At 31.6% G+C, this 19,638-nt stretch overlaps 1 protein-coding gene across 2 annotated transcripts; it reads right to left on the bottom strand.

The window, feature by feature from the left end:
- Positions 1 to 1,347: 1,347 nt before the first annotated feature.
- Positions 1,348 to 19,638, bottom strand: LOC124536131 (arf-GAP with dual PH domain-containing protein 1-like). 2 transcript variants are annotated; one of them, XM_047112588.1, is made up of 8 exons: positions 19,437 to 19,638; positions 11,076 to 11,301; positions 9,377 to 9,550; positions 7,530 to 7,622; positions 6,476 to 6,652; positions 5,818 to 6,053; positions 2,851 to 3,045; positions 1,348 to 1,588 (listed from the first exon to the last, which is right to left on the bottom strand). In XM_047112588.1, the coding sequence occupies exons 1-8, from the start codon at positions 19,516 to 19,518 to the stop codon at positions 1,524 to 1,526; spliced, it is 1,248 nt and encodes a 415-aa protein (XP_046968544.1). In that variant the 5' UTR covers positions 19,519 to 19,638; the 3' UTR covers positions 1,348 to 1,523. The 2 variants fall into 2 exon arrangements, with proteins under 2 accessions (XP_046968544.1, XP_046968545.1); XM_047112589.1 differs by lacking the exon at positions 7,530 to 7,622 and having other exon boundaries at positions 19,437 to 19,636.

Here is a 19,638-nt window from a genome sequence, read left to right as displayed (position 1 = left end):
TGTGATTATGACATGCGCAATTTAATGCTGTCTTGCTCATACGCTAACAGTTTTAATACGAGTGACAGAGATGACTTTCACATGTATTTTATTAGTATTTTGTGATACTACGTCAAAGATATATCACACAAGTCAAAATCGATTTCCGTTACATGAACATAATACAATCTTAACTTAGTCGTATGACATACAAGTTCTAGGGCATGAGTACTGTTATTGCTGTCCTGCTCAAACGTTAGCTGTTTCAATACGTGTGAACGAGAAGACATAAATTCTACTGAAATAAATTTGTCTATGCCACGGATCTATAATGGTACAAAATCTATCGAATATGATTACTAATTATTCTTAACTTGTTATTATTATTAAATTATTCTTAACTTAATGTCTACAATTATATTGCTTACGACACTAAAGCATTATATACGATGTTTATTGTAATTTTGTTCTACTATAATATATACGATTAAATTTTTTTACACGAATTCCCTGTAAAATGTCTTTTTCATATGAACGAGAGAGCAATATGTTATTTTAAATAACTTTTTGTGATAACGTGACGTGATTATAAATATACTAAGGAAATACGAATAAATAGCATGCTTACGTATATTTTTAGTAACTCTCATGTTTGGGGTGAACGCTATTGACCAAATACTAGTAATTATTAGTAGTCTAATGTATGATTCAAATGTATAATTACATTAAAGATCACTATGAAATTATTTTATCGATTTATTTACATAAGAAAATAAACGAATATGGTGCATTTGTAGAGTCTGTTACTAAATTTGCAAATAATGCATTTATCAATAGCGTATTAATTATTGTTTACTGATGTAATTACGGACACTTTTATTACCGATGTGTGTAAAATTTCCTATATTCCTTTAGTGGCGACGCTATACAGTCATAAGGTAATTCATTACGGTAAATTGAAGCACGCTACTCCCTACATCCTGTTTTACATTTGAAATTGCGAAATTATTCTCAACATGCAACCAACTGAGAACTAAGACGCAGAATAAAACTAAACATACATATATATATATGTTCAAAAGATGATATTTTGTGCGTAGCCTGTATACATGTTACAAAGTATCATTATTTTATTTTATTTGTGAAAAAAAACAAATCTTAACGAACTAATCACAATTAATAATAACATAAATAACAGATTCAGTCCCTTCACTGTTGATTTTTTTATATAAATTATTCACAATAAAATAATTAATTTATTTACAATAATAAAACTATTTTGACTAAAACAAAAGTCTTACGATAAAAATAATCATCAGTATTAAATAATTCAATTAAATCACGAATTAAAATTATTTACAAATAAAAATATTCTTAAAAAAAAACATGTGGTGTGGAGTGAAATTAATATATTATTATAATAATTAATTAGTTTTGCACTGGAAATACGTTTAAATATATTTAAGCGAGATGAATACGGTTTAATTTCTTAGAGAATACTTTCTATGTGGTATAGTTCTATAAAATAATTTTATAAAATTAAACTACCTCCCTGAGAATATGCTAATCGAATTCGACGTTGTGCGTTTCCGAACGAGGGTCGCTTCGACTGAAAAAAAAAACAATCATAGCTTAGTGATACAGTTGTGTAAAATATATGTCTGTTTTTATTGTAATCGAAGTATGTTATGTTTTTATTATGGTATAGGTTGACTGATGGGCCACCTGATGGTAAGTGATCACCACTGCCCAAAGACAATGGCTTTATAAGAATTATTAACCATTCTTTACATTACCTATGCGCCATCAACCTTGAGAAATAAGATATTATGTCACTTGTGCTTGTAGTTGCGCTGGCTCACTCACCCTTTAAACCGGAACATAACAATATTGAATACTGTTGTTTGACGGTGGAATATCTGATAAGTTGTTGGTACCCATCCAGGGTTGGGTTTAGAAAACTCCTCCACGATTTTGTGGAAACAAATGGTTGTATATGTTAGAGGATTGTTCACTGATTAAAACAATACCTCGTGACCTGCGAAATTGCACCATTTTCGAGAAAATTAGGAAAAACTATTGTAACCTATACACGCGGAAAAGTCATATAGATCGTAATATCAGTGTAAGAGCAGGCTAAGTGACATATTTTATTCAAGTTCGACAAAGATGCAGCATAACAGTATTTGTCATATGTCAAAACGCTTAATTAATGTGTCAAATGTCAAGATTGCGTTCTGTAATAATTCAATTTTAATTCAATTGTTTCTCTTTGACTTACGATAATAAAATAGTAGTAGAAAGCTTACACTTGTAAATTTGACTTTTTATTGAAAATTAATTCAAAACTGACTATTTTTACTCCGACTCTATGTGGTCTTGTCGGCCTTACCCCTAGAGTGTTTTTTAAGAAACTGGCTCGAAGGCCACTGAGTTCCTAAGCTGTTGATAAAATTTTAAGGTTAGAAATTACAAAATTTTGCCAATATCTCAAGAACGGAGCAAATTCGCATGATGGGAATGGTACTTGGAGATAGGGGGAATAGTCCCCACTGACTCCTTCCCCCTTCTGCCCCCTCCTCCTGGAGAAGTTTACTAAACCGCAACCCCAATCCAGACGGGCTTGCACAAAACCCTACCACCAAGTAAAATATAAACGTTTCTTTGCATTAAAGTATAGTAATAGCATGTCAATGTCTGTACAGCTCAAGCAATTCCTTCTCCTCAAAGGGAGAGCAGACCTTAGCCCAGTAGGGGGAAATTTAAAGGCTCTTGATGATGATTATGGAAGCGTAGCGTTTTCAACATTATAACTCCCATTAGCTAGGTACCTAGGACCTCAAGACCTGCAGGTACGTTTGTTATACTTACTCGTGGAGTCTTGCGGCGTGAGTGGTCTCTTCAGCGCTTGCTGTATGACCGCCAGCCAGCCGGCTCGGTCCTCGTGAGTGGTCGCGGCGAGGCAAAACGTCCGCTCGGGTGTCACGAGGTGGAACGGGAACCGCGCCTCCTTGCAGCCGTTGCCCGTGTTCGAAACTTTGATTTGGTAACCGTTTGATTCGTGACCTGGAATGTAAATAGTTTTATATTATTCTTTATTTCTTTTTTTAATAATAGATGTACAAATATACGGGCCACCTAATAATTAATAGTTCTCAGTTCCCGTCTGGCTTTTTCTTTGGCGGTAAAATAAGTGATGAGTGGGTGGTACCTATACTAGATGATTAAGTTTTATGAAAAAGTTTCTTATTTTGAAATAATAAAGTAACAGCTTTCCTGGATTTGAAACCCGTTATTTATTACTAAAGGTCAGTGGTTGAAGAAACCATAGCGATTATACAAAAGTAGTCAACACAATTAACATACTATAATCATGATAATATTTTGTACTTTAAAGATCGGATAACTTTTTGACAATAAGATATGAACGCATAAGAAAAATCTTCAAAATGGATATTTATTGAAACTTTCCTTGAATTGTACATTAAAGTAAAAGGTCTCTTTTTCTGGATTTGAATCTTCATCTTCAGTTAAGGTTCGAGTGTTCTACCCACTAAATTATCTGGGAATCATAACTTGACTGATTTTTTTAAAAGCTATGCGATACCCAAAGTTTTCCAAGTATTCCAAGGCAATTGTTGTATAATAATCCACTAAAATCTATTTTTGAATTAAATGTAATTGCAATACGATTACATCATAAAACCAGCTCCACCAATATCTATAATATATTTTTATGTGTATTCAAGTTTCTAATCATTTACTTTATGAAGGTAATAAACTGCGTAGGTTATTGTTTAAACTGTGTTAGTAAATGTTCCGTACGTAATACAACATAGAGATTACAGTCATTTACAGAACACTTTACGTCGGTAACACGTCACTGTACGTCAGATTGTTGTTTACTTGTCCCGAGTCCGATGACCGTGACTCTTGAAGACATGGAATCGTGTGCGACGAAGCGTTGCAAGAATTATCAACCGCAGCATTATAAAGCTACGACCACATTTGGGGTCAAGTCGTTGCAAATGCTGGTCTAATGTTTGGATCAAAACAAGATTATGCAGACGATAAAAAGCGTAGAATTAGTACTTGTTGACTTCCAGGCAGGATGTATAACATACATATATAATTGTATTTAATATGATTGTATGTATGTATTTTTAAATGTTGAAAAGGAGTAACTATTACATTCTGAACCGATGGTAGTTAAACTTAATATAGTTGTCAAATGACGATTCCAAAGTGCTCGTAAAAGCCTACTTGAATAAAGTATATTTTGATTTTGTATGTAGATACTTTTCTAATGGGTAGAGATGAATCTTTACGTCATTCTTGGTTTGACTTGGCTTTGTTAGTCTGGGTAGGTTTGAAATGTGAGTTAGCCAATGTAAATGTCTCAATGATGGTTGAGATGCAAAAAGTCTATGGGCGATGGTGACCACTTACCATCAGATAGCTAATTTGTCCGTCCGACTACAGCTATCATAAAAAAGTAAACGAAACAAGTACTCTTACACTTATTGTTTTTATTTGCTTTATAATTCTTTTGCTGTATTAGCCAGTTTACTATGGAATTTTGTCGAAATGGTTTAATGGCACTACCATACCATCTAAGTTGAAGGCATCATGCAATGTTTCAAGTGCAAATTTCTGATCTATAATCGAATAAAAATTGGGAAGAAACTTCTAAGAACTAAAATATATCATATAAGATATAAACACGCTTATTGTTTCAAGTGCAGCTCTTTAGATTGCCATTATAATTACTTCCTAGAATTTTATCCGGAGTGTTTTTCAAATGTTTCTTTTCCTGGTTCGGAAAATTAGATTTAATACCTATTTTAATCGCATAAAATTTTACGAGAACTATTTTTTAAGACTCTGATATTCTGTTTCTCTTTTAGTTTTTTCGTTAACTCAAAGTATATACTACATATATTTATGTACATATATACATGTGTTTGTCACCGTATAATTACGTTATATGGAATATACGTTATATTAAGTCGAATCACCGTTCATATCTTTCGACAGTTTACAATCTCGCGAGATGATTTAACGGTATTTACAATTTTACGGTGATATATTATATAAAGGTATGTATATATATACAAAAATACAAAAAGTTCTATTGACACACAATGTAATAAAAGGTATATCTTTTAATAATAAATGAATGATTCTTTTATAATTATATTTCGCGGCCTCGGAGAATACTAATGATTTGGTTCAAGTTTTGTATTTTGATAAGGTTTTGCTTTTTAAATATATATGTATGTCCTTGCAACGGACGGGTTTGTATCGCCTTGATACTTTTACAATTAAAAGGGAGATACATATATACGTACCTAATAAAAATAACCAGAAATAGAGAAAAATCCGTTTCTAAAACCGCAATCGCGAGTTGGGTTAAACCCAACATTTGAAATGTCACAACTATTCAACGATCAGGCTATGACAACAATATATGCCTGTAATTTGACTTTTTTTATTAATAAGCCAGTGGGCAGAACGCGTGCATCTTAACCGGTGATTACGGGTTCAAACCCCAGCAGGCACCACTGTATATTCATGTGCATAATTTCTCTTTATAATTCAATCTCGTGTTCGGCGGTGAACGAAAACATCGTGAGAAAACCTGCATGTTTCTAATTTCATAACATTCTTCCACATGTATATTCCACCAACTAACATTGGAACGGAATGTTTCCAAACGTGGTTGAATATTTTCCAAACCTTCTCCTCAAAGGGAGAGGAGGCCTTAGTCCAGACGTAAGAAATTTATAGGCTGTTGTTCTTGTTATATTCTCAAAGTAAAGTGGTTCATAGACTTACCAATAAATATTTCTCCCTTAGGATAAGCGTCCAGCGGCTCGTCGTGGTACATGAGCTTCCTGGTGTCGAGCGTGAACCAGCGCCGCCGGTGCACGTCAGACGGCCGTGGCCCCGTTTTCCACAGCCAGCCTTCGCGTGCGAAGTCTTTGGGCAGGCGGAGAATGAGGTCGGATTGAGGGGTCGATGGAAACGCTACTTGCAATAGGTGTAATTTTGCGCAACGTATGGCCGTATACCTAAAATATAAAAAGAAAGACGTTCATATATATATAAGTACGAAAAAAAAAAATATTGCAACCGCTAACATCGCATCATCAAAGAAAAAATGTTATGTGTGAATAAAATCAAAATTCAATGTTCAAATCGATTGATAGTATTTTAACATGAATTACCTAAATCTGTATCAATGAAAGCAACTAGTCTTGCTATCTTTAGTATAGAGGACTGCGTGAAAAAACTATCTATATTTATATTATAAATGTGAAACTAACTCTGTTTGTCTGTCTGTCGCTCTTTTACTACTAGACTAACAAACCCAATTTTATGAAATTTGATATGCAACAAACTTGAAATCAAAGAAAGGACATACTACTGTTTTTGCGTAACATCTAAAACGCGAGCGAAGCAGGGGGCCACAACTAGTATCTGTATATATTACCAGCAGTTGATAACTTCGGGGTCCTCGTGGTACACGTATATATGCCTCGTCGATCCATCTTTCATGAAAGTCAGCTGCATGGAGTTCATGTGACCGATCTTTGAGGGCGCGAAGGATACGTTTAGCTCAGATAACTTTAACACTCCCTTTGGTTCCTTGTTCTCCTTGACGTGGTACCTATGTGGATGTATAATTAATGTTATTATTAAATATAATATATAACACATGTGCCTATATTGAAGAAATGTTAGTAATAGATGAAGTGATACTAATAAAAGTATATGTTATCAGTGATGACAATAAGGTTTGGTAAAATCATTATCTGTTTATAATATTTGATGTCTAATTTCAAATATATTTTCTTTAGCAAGTTATTTCTTTACGAGGTTATACTTTTTGAAATAGAAAGTAAAGTCTATTAGGAAATCATTACATTTTAATAATATATTTATCGTGACGCTTTTTATTTGATAAGAACAATTAAAAAAAAAAATAATTTATTTATTTATTTATTTATTTATTTATTTATACTAAATAAATAAATAAATAAATAAAAAAAAAAATAAACCCAACGTTGAACACAACTGTCAAATTTGACAAAACTGTCAGTCTCGAATGAGTATGATAACTGATTCAAAAAAGAATCAGTTGATTTATAAATGATTTATAAATCCATAATAATATCCCATAATGAAGATAGCATGTCGTTAACTCTTTCATACATTTTACGAAGATTTCATTACAGACTGAAGCCATACAATATTGGAAGCGTGATGATAAAATGATTAGCACGTACAAGGCAAAGTCGACAATGATCATACAATCAATAAGACATAATTTTGCATGCTTTATTTATGGAAGCATTCTTTTCGTGTTATTTAGAAGACCAACCATTGATGAGGTGATTATTGAATCAGTGATAATTCTAATTGAATGTTATGTGTTCTATAGAAACGCGGCTATAATCGACCTTTATTTCGATCGAATTTTCTATAAGCTTATGTATATATCCTACCTAAAATTGTGCTTATTATTTTTAGTACTCGCTTCTTACCTCAAACGACCCAAGTTTTTGAGTCGGAGATGATCGAAAATCCGACCGAGACAACCCGAAGCACGGCTACAGCCGTCGGAAGCGTGTTGGTACCTAAGAACCATTCCGAGTTAAGAGAATCTATTAATCTTAACACAGATCTCAATATCAAACTTTTATTACGATTTTTTCTTACACATTCACGACGATTTCGCAACATTATTTACGTTGTTTGTTTAACGTTTGACGTTGTTTTTTATGAACTTTGCTAATTAACGCCGCGAATAATGACAGCATAATATCCTGTTAATAATTTTATGTTGGTATTATACCAAAGTTTATTGTTTTAAAAATATCATTAAAATGCCTTTTCGGGAATGTTTCTCGTTTTAAAGGCACGTTATATGTCCTTTATGTAGTCCTCTTCTTGTCGATTCATAAATTTTAGTTAATATAGTTTCAAACTTTTTTCACATCGTCGTTGACAATAAAAACCAATCTTTTATATAGATTCGACTTGGCCTTGCTTTAAAAATAACATTAAACGATATATTCTTACGTAAATTATTAACAACAATATTATTTACTATGCTAATTCAATACTAAAATAAGTATCCATATATACCAAAAAAAAACTCTACTTAAATTACTCATTGTTATAAAACAACATACTGTAGTATCAAATTTTCTACGTAAGTTATATGAAGGTCATTTTAAAAGAAATAAAATATGATTTGCTAAAAAATAACAAATGCCTTATTTGGGATTTAACATAGCAAAAAAATTTATGAATATGTCATAAAATTTACGTATATTAAGTGTTTTCACGTGTATGCGTAGGTATCGTGACGTCTGTGTTTATATTGCCTTTAACGATTCGTCAACAAAACGGCATAACATCAATAAAATTTAATAGTGATATTCCGAATAACGGCGCCAAACGTGACCAATACTTTTCACCGTGGTGATTAACCTCAGTAACTGTCGCAATTAAATATTAATACGATTCGTAATTCACGAGAAAGTCTTCGAAATTACACAATACGAGAACTAGTAGGTATTAGGTAGTATGTACACCGGGTATGTTAGCTGATAAAATCGAGATATGCGTGTAAATCGAAATGCAAAGTCATCATAAACATTCCGAAGAGTTTAAAATTACGTCGGCAGTCAATATTTGTACTAGGCTCTTGACGTAGCGGCCTAGAGGTGTGGAAGTTTTGGCAAAGAATACGTCATAGACGACATTTTACCACGTGTTTCCATTTAAACCTACTCATCGTTACGATTCGAAATGCAAATTAACATTACTATACAAATTACAATATTTTTAAGAGAATGTAATTAAATACAATGTAAGCTTAATTGTGCCGTGTGACCGTGTAAGACGGACTTTACACCTTAATCTTTCTTATCATTGAGAGAATTTGGTAAACAACATTCGTTTGTTGGCAAGAGTACAGATTAAATAACAACTGCTCACAGTTTGTTTGGCTATTTCATCACTTTGCGAAATTATATTGTAGACGCGGTTTACGCTATATAAATAATCGTATATCGCTAAGTCGTTAACTAAACTACCTATATCGCGTGTTAGACAAAATGTATGTCAATGAAAAGCGTTTGGATTAAGACAAATTTCACAATAATGCAATAGCTGATGTAGAACACCTATTACTGTTTCATGTTTAGTGAATAAACATAAAAACGAAATGACGATGATATAAAGATCATGCATGTTAATATCGATGGAACAGAATGAACAGCGCGTTGATTCTACATTTGGTCGTATCACCGAAATGATTTAAACAATCTGAAATATTTATGTGTTGTAGAATCAACAGCAAACGCTAAATTGAACGACTTACTTCAATGTGTCCTCGTTTTCGTTGAGAACAAACTTTCTCAGCTGATAGCGACTGTCCTCCTTGCCTCTCTTCATGAGGAATCCGACCATGGTGCCGGAGAGGTAGCTCTGACGTTCTGGGTGACAAAATTCCTCTCTTTCGTACTTGGCGCGTATCCATTGTTCGATCAGAACTCTGAAAAAAATTATCATATTAACTAGTGCAAATTTTAAGGTCATTGGGGACATGGACATGTTTGAATATTGACCTCGATTTAAAGAATAGGGTTTTCACATTAACAAGCGATAACCGCAATCATTTATAAAATAAGTTCAAAAATATGTTGTAACATTAAGATAATGTAATTCAAAAATATGCAATAGCATCAATTTATTTAAGTAAAAATAAGTGTTTATGCAAATTAATTAATAAAAGTATTAATTAAATTAACATGAAAAATTAAAGTGGTTAACGAAAGTAAAAACTGGTCGGAGTTTTTTTTTTTTATTAAAAAAATATATGAAAACTTTCATACGAGTCTGATGACATTTCAGATCAAAATTATGAGTTACTTGTACGTTGTAGTCATCGTATTCTATGGCATGGGATAGTTGATAATGTGAAGATAACACATGTAGGTCAAGTTTTGATATACTATTTATTCCTTGCCGATTTCATATAACAATATAAATTTACACGTACGTTATAATACTTATTTTGAGGCCCCATTTGTCTTGTATTTCCCATTTTGAAGCACGTGTATTCGATTCTATTTTTAAAATGATAAATTTTGACAGATCTCTAAGTTTTCTTCGATGTCCGAAGCATTAATTTCAGTGTTTTAGTAAGTGTTTGCTTGGGTGTTTGTAAGTGTGTACGAATGTTTGTAAATATTTCTTTCTAGTCCAATATCATGAGTAAGATTGATAGCATTGTTTCTAAATTGAATGATGTTTTCCTAATCTATTGATTTGAATAGTTTGGCCAAGAAGTATGGACAGACAAATTTACATAAATTTCTTTAGCCTTCATTTTAAGTTTTTTATTTTCATTGCCTTCGGAAGAAATATATTTGTTTCTTATATGTTTAATACTATAAGTAGGCGGTCGAGCAAGCAAGGGCAAGCAGTTGATAATAAATGATCAGCAACGCCCATAGTTATTGGCGCTTTATAAATTATGAATCATTCCTAACATCGCCATTGCGCCACCAACTTAGGAAACTAAGATGTAATTCTTGTGCCTTCAAACAGGAAGATAACAATACCAATGTCAAGTATTGTTACTTGACAGTATAATTAAGTAATTACATTGGCTCACTCACTCTTGCCACCGTAACACAAGAATACTAAGCATCGGTATTTGGCAGTAAAACTTATGATGAGTGGGTAGAGACTGGAGACTGCTTAAATGAGACTGCTGAAATGGAGACTGCTTAAATGTACACAAAGCCCTAAAAACAAGTACAACATAATATAAACTTAAATTTTGTGATATAAGCTTGATTTTTAAGTTTGATAATGTGTTGTTGCCGTTAAAAACTTTATAATTTATAAATTCCAATCAACTTTCCAATCAACCTTCGAGATTTTGTAATGTACAAAGTTTAAAAAAAGAAACACTGCAAGAGACTCCTATGTTACATATATAAACATCCTAGCATGGAATACACGTATATACGTTATGCCAAGGACTTAGTCATGAAAAGAGTAATACTAACTGTGGATCGTTTTTCGTCGGTCGCCGATAACATGGCGGTACGCGTTCTTCGTATTTGTTCTTCGCTGCGATGTTTCCAACTTCTTTCATTCGCTGCACTTGTGAGTCCTCCCAGCGATCTAAATCTAGGTGTTTCACTTTGCTGATATGCGCTCCCATGCCGCGGTGGATACTTGCACATCGCATGCATATAAATATACCGAGGTTATAAGAAGCCCAGTCCGGCCCTGGAAATAAATGTGTTCTCTATTACTCAAATGTTTATCGACGTTTTGAAGCAAAAGATCGCAGGGATGTTCTAACAATAGATAAGGTTTTTGATAATATCTGATTGTCACTATCTTAATAATTACGCTTGGAGTTGTGATATCCTCTTGAGTAGTAAACAATCTTTAAACCATATCTTCTTTTTCATTTAACACAATAATTTCATCATTTCCAATAAACAATTTTATATTATACTATAACGAAAATTTTTATAGAGATTTGAATCCAGGACCTCGATGACTACCTTATGGTAAACCACTATACCATGATATCTATACTAATAATATAAATGTGAATGTATATCTGTCTGTCGCTATTTTACGACCAAACCGCTGCACCGAATTCAATGAAATTTGGTATGAGGCAAACTTGAATTCCAAGAAAGAACAGGCTACTTTATTTGCCTAACACGTGACAACCAACACCCAAAAACGCTAGTAAAGCTGCGGGCGACGATTAGTTCATCTTATTAAACAAATTCATCAAAAGTCACACAATTTATTTCTTTTCGGCAATTTTTTTATGCGTATCTTTAAGGAAAACGTTTAGAATATTAAGTTATAAAGTTTTTCTTGTTGTTTTCTCATTATAAATACAAAGATCAAGTGTTTATACTAACAGTGCATGTTTATTTAGTCACTCCAGGGTAAGTACCTAATATTAGAGCGTTTAAAAATATTTTATGAGTGTGATAAATATTTGACGAGACTCAAATCAGCTCTACTTTAAGATTTAATTTTCAAGTAAACTTATACTCATATTTTATTTCTATAAATATTCTAGTCGAAATTTGAAATACTTCGTAAAATAAGCTCATATTTTCTCATATCCTAATAATATAAATCTGAAAATGTTTCTTTATCAGTTTTTTTTATGTTTTCCTGTTTTAACGACTCCATCGATGGTCATAAACACGTGTAGGCACGCAGAAAAGGACATTGAGTACCAAATATATGCCTTTTAGTAATATTACACTTAACACTAATACTAGAAATATTTTATTTACAGTATTTATACTTAAGAAACCGTAAGGAATGCACATGTGTGTATTTGTTTACGACGGCACTTACGTTGATTTGCAACATTATCAGACAGTCGACATCTAATCGTAATCAATTAAATACCAAGTAATTATCGTTCCAAACAACATTATACTACACATATTTCTACATTCGAATTTACACCAACAAAATATTCCGTCTGGTAGCAAACATACCTACGCGGTTAGCACGTGCGATTAGACAATATACCTTATTCGATTACATACGCATTTTTATTATTCATATCATTGAACAGTTTTTGTCAAGTATATTACCTTGCCTTTATATAGTTTGGGATGTTCTTTAGTGAGAGTAAAGGGCTCGCTTTATCTCTCGACGCGATAGTCATATCTACAATAACACATTTCGTGACGTCAATATAAGAAATAAAAGCTAAAACCCCGATAATACTTGCAATAGCTTCGCAAATAACAAATCAATAAAAAAATGAACGCAAACCACATCCGTCTAGAGGCATGTTTGTGTGTGTTAAGACATACCTTACCTATGAATGAAGTGATTAGTGACGTGTGACTGAGATTAAAAATGTTCGTCGCGAGGGTCGACTCGAAATAGAAACGCAACTCCCGCAATGTTTCGTTTAGGAGTCCTGTTAGTCTTCAGACTGATTTAGTTCTAGACATAATAGAGTTTTGCAACACCACCGCAGTATTATATGTTTACTAGGGCACACCGACACGACGTCACGCGCACGCACACATACAAGAGTGGCCTCTCTCCAGTCGTAAATAACACGCTATGTTTTGATCATACAGTTGTAGGTGAATCTTCTCGTGTGATTTTAAACTGGTTTCGATGAGAAAAAAAAACAATATGAAACGGTTTTGCTATTTGATTTCATTATGGGGATGACATTTTTGTTTAAGACGAATTATTACTTTTTAAATTAATATTATAAAAGTTTAACCATAATATTTTGGTAAAAAATGAAGTATTTAAAAATATAATTAGAGAATGAATTTATAAAATTGTGGAAATAAAAAAGTGAACGAAAGATAATGAAAACCGGTATTCATGTGGTTTTATACAAAAAGAGTAAACACAAAACAAAATCGATTAAACAAAAATAAACGCATAATGATAATTCTGTAACGTTTTTAACTTAACGATAAATACTTGTAGAACGTATACGGTCGATTTAAAGAGTTTGTGATGATAAAATAAATAAAACATAAAATAATTAATTTCGTCCAGTAAATTTTCTACGAAAAATAATACATTCCAAAAACTGGTTATGTTGTAATGACTAAAAATTATGTTATCTTGAGTCACGGGACGATAAAAAAGCTGATCCTAAAAAAAATCAACTTTTAACGAAAAGTACCAAAAATATTTGATAACGTCACTTTCATTTATACTTCATGTTTCTTTGATATTTGGAAAGTATTCAGGTTTATCAAACTAGCAAGGTGGAACCTATAGTCTTGTTATAAAATGACACCAGACATATTGGTAATACTGTACAGTTTTTCTAACATTCTTGATAACTAATTAATTCATAACTTTTCTATTTATTAAAAAAAAAGGGTACAACAAGGGCTTTTAAAAAAGAATAGGTAGTACCTTTAATTTATCGATCGGTACAGTAACATACTTTTAAAACTGTATAACCGTTCTTAACAAGATGTCACAAATACTGATTTCCGTAAAGCGTTTGAAAAAAATCATCACTCGATTTTGTTAAGGAAAATTACAATTTGACCTAAAAAAATCTCGAATACAAGAAAAAGAATGTGAAGAAGGGTAATTAAAATTGACCTATGGAACTGTATTGTAAGTATCGGAACATCGGGGGTGCTTCAAGGTACAGTTATAGGACTAATTCTTTATATTATTTTTATTAATGACATATGTACATTAGTGCGTCATTTTTAAATGTATGTTATCATCAATGTATAAAATATCGTTATAATGCAAGGGGCTGTGGAAATATATGTGATGACCATAACCGGTTATTATTGTAAGAACTTTGACATTGCTTTGGCAGACAAGGCTCATAATTAATGTGAATTCATAGAATTTGTAAAAAAAAAACCACAACATTATCAAGCATACTTATATTGGCGACATTCCGTTGCGTTTAGTAAACTCAATTAAGGATCTCGTTGTTTATTTTGATAGTAAGTTAATATTTGTCATTCATTTGGAAGACGCAACTACGAAAGCTTACTGGTTACTAGGTTTTTATGATTCTAGGCTTTAATCTATATTATAATATTATAAATGTAAAAGTAAATCTGTATGTTTGTCTGTCGTTCTTTCACGACTAAACCGTTGAACCGGATTTGATGATATTTGGTATGAAGCAAACTTTAACTCCAAGTAATGATATAGGCTACTTTTTTCCTCTGACGCATGACAACCAACAACGTAAAACGCGAGCGAAACCGCGGACGACTACTAGTAATAAATATTCATTAGTAAGATCAAAGAGAATATGTTTTGAATAAGTAAAACTTATTGACAGAGCAACTGTCGTTTGTTGTGTAATCTAAAGATAATGTGTAACATAATATGTTACGATTGCCTAGATCTAGTTAAATAAATTAAATTATAAATACATCAGAAACTGTTTCGATGACATACAATGTTCTATCTTTAACGATCCTTGAGAAATCATTTCGCGTAAATCGTGTTATTATCTTTAAATTTTTTCCGTTGACGTGTGAACTAATTGGGAAATTTGCGGGTTTTCTTAAATATATCCTAGTAAGACATGTTTTAGGTATTAGTAATAAATTACTAGTTGAGTTATATTTTATTTAAAAATGTATTAATATATAATAACTAAGCAAATAATAATTTCCAATAATTGATATACATTATTAATATATAGATCACTTTTACTTAGATTTTAGTCGGCACTAAGTAATTCATATGTATAATTTTGTTTTTTTTACTGTATTTCTAGTATCATTATTGATCATTAATTTCGGAACTAGAATGACAAACATATGCTTTGTGTTATGCCAATTAATATCCCTGTTAATTAGTTTATCATAAAGATTTTACCTATTTATTTTATAACCTTATTTAATTCGATAGAGCAAGAGATAATATATCTAGTACACAAATGTGGGCTCTTTCTATTTCATAGTCTATTGGAATTTTAATATGACTCTTAGTCAGACATAGGATTATAATAACTTCCTAAAGCTAGCGTCTAGAAAAATCATTGATGTCTGCAATCTTATAAGACCATTAGACCAAAGATGCATTTAGATTAAGTTTTATTATGTTTTAAGGGTTAATCTTCATTCACAACTCTACATCTATCATGTTATAAATATTGATCAATAATTATACTTATTTATTGTAGAATATATAAATATTCCTGAGAATAGTCACGGACAGTGGTATGGAGGTAGCTAGTCGACACATTGGTAAAAGCATTTCAGGACTAGCACAACCTTCAGTAATGCAGCATACGAAAGAGTATTGTAGAATACACTAATCGCTACTATATAAAGTGACTTATGAAATTTCTATCCAGAACAATCACACAAAATGTGGATTATGAATTAAATGTACATTATTCATATCATCAAACTAAATTTTACCATCGAACCGTAACTGAACGAAGTTTTAATTATTATTTTAAAAGTTATTACGAAAATGTAAATGATTAAATAAGGTTAAAGACCGTCGTTTTTTTTTTGTTTTAACATGTGATTATGTAAGGCTAATGAACTTTAATTAAATATAAAGCAATTTGTCATGTTAAACGTAAATATATCATCTTTATTATAAAATTGCGAATAATCTAATAATGTACCTAATTCTTTCGTCACAGAAGTTAAATTTATAATCTTGAATGAAAAACACTTTTACACAAAAGTATCCTTCTTTGAGAAATTTTGAATTTAATTCGATACATGCAGATCTGCCTCATTATGTTTTATTTCAAAACTGACACTGGATTACGTTTTTTTAAAAAGATTACTAGATGTACAAGAAAACTTAAAATGGTATGTCTGGGTTTGGGCAAAAGTTATCGCAAAAACCACGTAGATGCTCTAGCTACTAGACCATTTTGGCTCTATGTTATCATTATCTTATTTTATTATATATTAGATTATTATTACATTGAATCTGTATTGTAATTATATTTCGGATTTTATAATATATTATTTACAATAATGTTTGTTTGTGTACTATACGCAACTAGACAATTCATCCGATTGTTATTTGCACAGTTTTTGCCGAATCACGAATGCAATCCATTTCGAATAATAACGATTATCTAATAACACTAATAAGTAATACCTATTTACCCAAAAAAGTTTATTCAGGCATTGCAGTGCATTAGCAAGTTACTGGTAATAATAATAATCGAACATTATTGAGAGCCGAGGGGGTGAGTGATTAGATGATTTGAACGCGTGCGTCTTAACTGATGACTGCGGCTTCAAACCCAGGCAAGTATCGTTGAATATTGTAGTGCTTAATTTGTGCTAAATTTTATTGATTCAAGCTAGGAAGTAAAACATATGTTATTATATTGAGAATAATTGTAACATTAATTCCTTACAAAGTACTATTGAACAAAACCACAAACGTCGGATCGTTCTGCACTTATACTAAAATAAAATAGAAAGATATAGAAAAGAGATAAGTAATAGCTTGAAAACGGATAATAATACATATATTGGTATAGCATTAAACATTTATGTGAATTATACTGTAGATACTAGAAATAGGCATATATAACAGATAAATCATTGTTTTCTTCACTCTAATTAAGAACAAAATTTTCAAAAAATTTTGAATGGTTACGCAATTTAATTCTTGTATTTCTGTTTTGCATATTATTCATCTACTGGTTTTATTATTAGGTATACTTAACTAAAAAGATGCTAAACGTTAAGCTTTGGTTTAAAATTATAATTAATTTACGCTAAATTTTATTAAACCTGATTGATCCTTTCAAACTTTTTATTATAACATTTATATATAATAGTTTTAATAAACAATGACTGAACTTCCAAAGTAAATTATATTAAAATATCAGATCATCAATTAAAGTTTTAATCATTTATTAAAACATAAACAAACATTTATTAAACAAGAACAAACTAAAGGTACCTATATAACACATCTATTGTATAGTACTAATTCATTCACGTACAATGCCATGTTAAATTTTAAACAAGTGAAAGTATACAAGGTCAGAACCATCAACGATGATAACGCTGAAGCATTCTTAGAGAGTCCTTCTTTACTTGAATAATAAACAATTTCGCAGCCAACAAAAAATATTCAGAAAACTGTGTCATTGTAATGAATAGCAAAGTTTAGATGAGTAATGAAAAAAAAAAACATATTCAGTAGAAAGTAAATATCTATTGAATCAAACTTTCCTTCATTCCAATTTCTTATTTATATTATCTGTGACTGTACGTACGTACTTAAAAGTTTATATTTTTCTGTCAGTTTTTTTTTTATTCATACAAAGCATTACTCCTAATGTACTGTTATAGAGCACCATAATACAAACATAACTTTTTCTACCGTGACTCATATGAAAGTAGCATGGGTCTGGCATAACCTCCCTCCCTCCTCCAGCGCGATGAGTCACCCGCATGAGGAAAACCCATAATATTTTGGCACCACTAACCGCTCTGTTACTGTTATTTGCTGTATTTTTATTCTAATAGACAATTTACGGTCACTTTACTCGACATTTACCTGTTCTAAATCATAATAGAAGTTAATATTGAATTTTTTTTTTTATATATATTTAGTCAGAGTAATAAAATATATGCCTTAATATTAATTTATATGTATATAATTTAAACAAAATGTTGGGTTGTTATCGTATTAACTATTAAGATTAATAACTCTGTTATGTTTTGCCAAAAACCCCGTATTGCCAAACGCTCGACAATCTAGGGATGTTTATTTATAGCCATTAGCCGTGTATACTGCCTTATTTAAAAGATATATTTAATTTTATTGCTATTACTTGTAATTTAAACACTCATAAATGTCAAGGTTTTTGATTTAAAACGGTATAAAGTCGGAGTGCAATTATTAGTAGAGTCTATTTAGAAAAATATTTACGTAAATCTTTTTTTTTAATCTTGAAACGATGCGCTTTTATATATTATATTTTATTCAATATAATATATAAAACATTATTAGTATAAACTTATGGAATAATATATTAAATCGAAATATTCTTAGATTACATTTACACAAATTAAAAAAACTCTATTTATTTAAATTTTATTTTTACCAACTCAATCGATCCTAATTTTAAATACTATTAATAATGATTATTCTTCGTATTTGGCATATTTTAAATAATTTTACTTGCTAATTGCAATCTAAACGGGATATAACCCGAGAACTATAGATAGAGAGCAGGTACGCTTAGCAAGATGACAAACAAACAATAAAAAGCTTTGAATAGTCTAAAGGTTCTCTGTTTATGATTTTTTTGTATATTGAACGTTTTTGATACAAATTATGAGATACATATTGAAAGTTATTTACACTTGGTGAATATTTAACCGACTCTATTAATGGTAGAACCTCATGTTCGTTATAATGTTGATAAAAACTTAAGGATAATTGGATTGTTTATATGAAAATCGTTGCATCCTTCCTTAATATATCTGCCTTCTGGTTTTCCAGCACAATAACATTTCGTGTTTACGGAAAAAGGAATAGTGCAGTCCGGTGATGCAATATTGTTTGTCCTCTCACTATAAACAAAGTAGAAGCACGCCGTGGCCTAGGGTTTGGTCACACAAAATTAATTTTCAATTAACACGAACTCATACAGGCTCTGTAGCTGGATCAAACCTTATACGCTTAAATTACCTACTTACAACATGTTCGCTTGTTTGATCATCGATCATTGTTATTGCTCTCAATGTCGATGATTTGTTTTCATTGAATGCATTTTACGTCGAGGTCACTGAACTCCCGAGCATGGACGCACTTACGCCCCCCCGCCTATTCACCACCCCATGGAAATACCACGCTTTACAAGGTAAGTAAATCACTAATAAAACACTGTAACATACCCTGGCTTCCACAATCGGCACACACATTATTCCCGGGTTTCTTTAACAACTCCTGTAATAATTTTTGGTTATGATCTACCATCGTGGAACTTTTGCATCAATAATGAAGACACACGCTTAGCGTACGTCGCCGCCCGAAAGTCGAACGCACGCCTCGAACGCGTTCTCCGCTACTGCGCGAGGGAGCGAGCGAGACTTCGAC

The sequence above is a fragment of the Vanessa cardui genome, chromosome 16 (assembly GCF_905220365.1).
Source record: "Vanessa cardui chromosome 16, ilVanCard2.1, whole genome shotgun sequence".
NCBI lineage: Eukaryota > Metazoa > Arthropoda > Insecta > Lepidoptera > Nymphalidae > Vanessa > Vanessa cardui.
Note: the sequence above shows the minus strand (reverse complement) of the source record. Positions and strands in the feature narration are given on the sequence as shown.

Bases quoted from the DNA above. Each gene is read 5' to 3' on its own strand.
- LOC124536131 (XM_047112588.1), bottom strand. From the start codon at position 19,518: ATGGTAGATCATAACCAAAAATTATTACAGGAGTTGTTAAAGAAACCC. The intron at 9,551-11,075 runs GTTAGTATTACT...AATTTTTTTCAG, and splicing joins CCGACGAAAAACGATCCACA to AGTTCTGATCGAACAATGGA. The intron at 7,623-9,376 runs GTAAGTCGTTCA...AATGGTTCTTAG, and splicing joins GAAAACGAGGACACATTGAA to GTACCAACACGCTTCCGACG.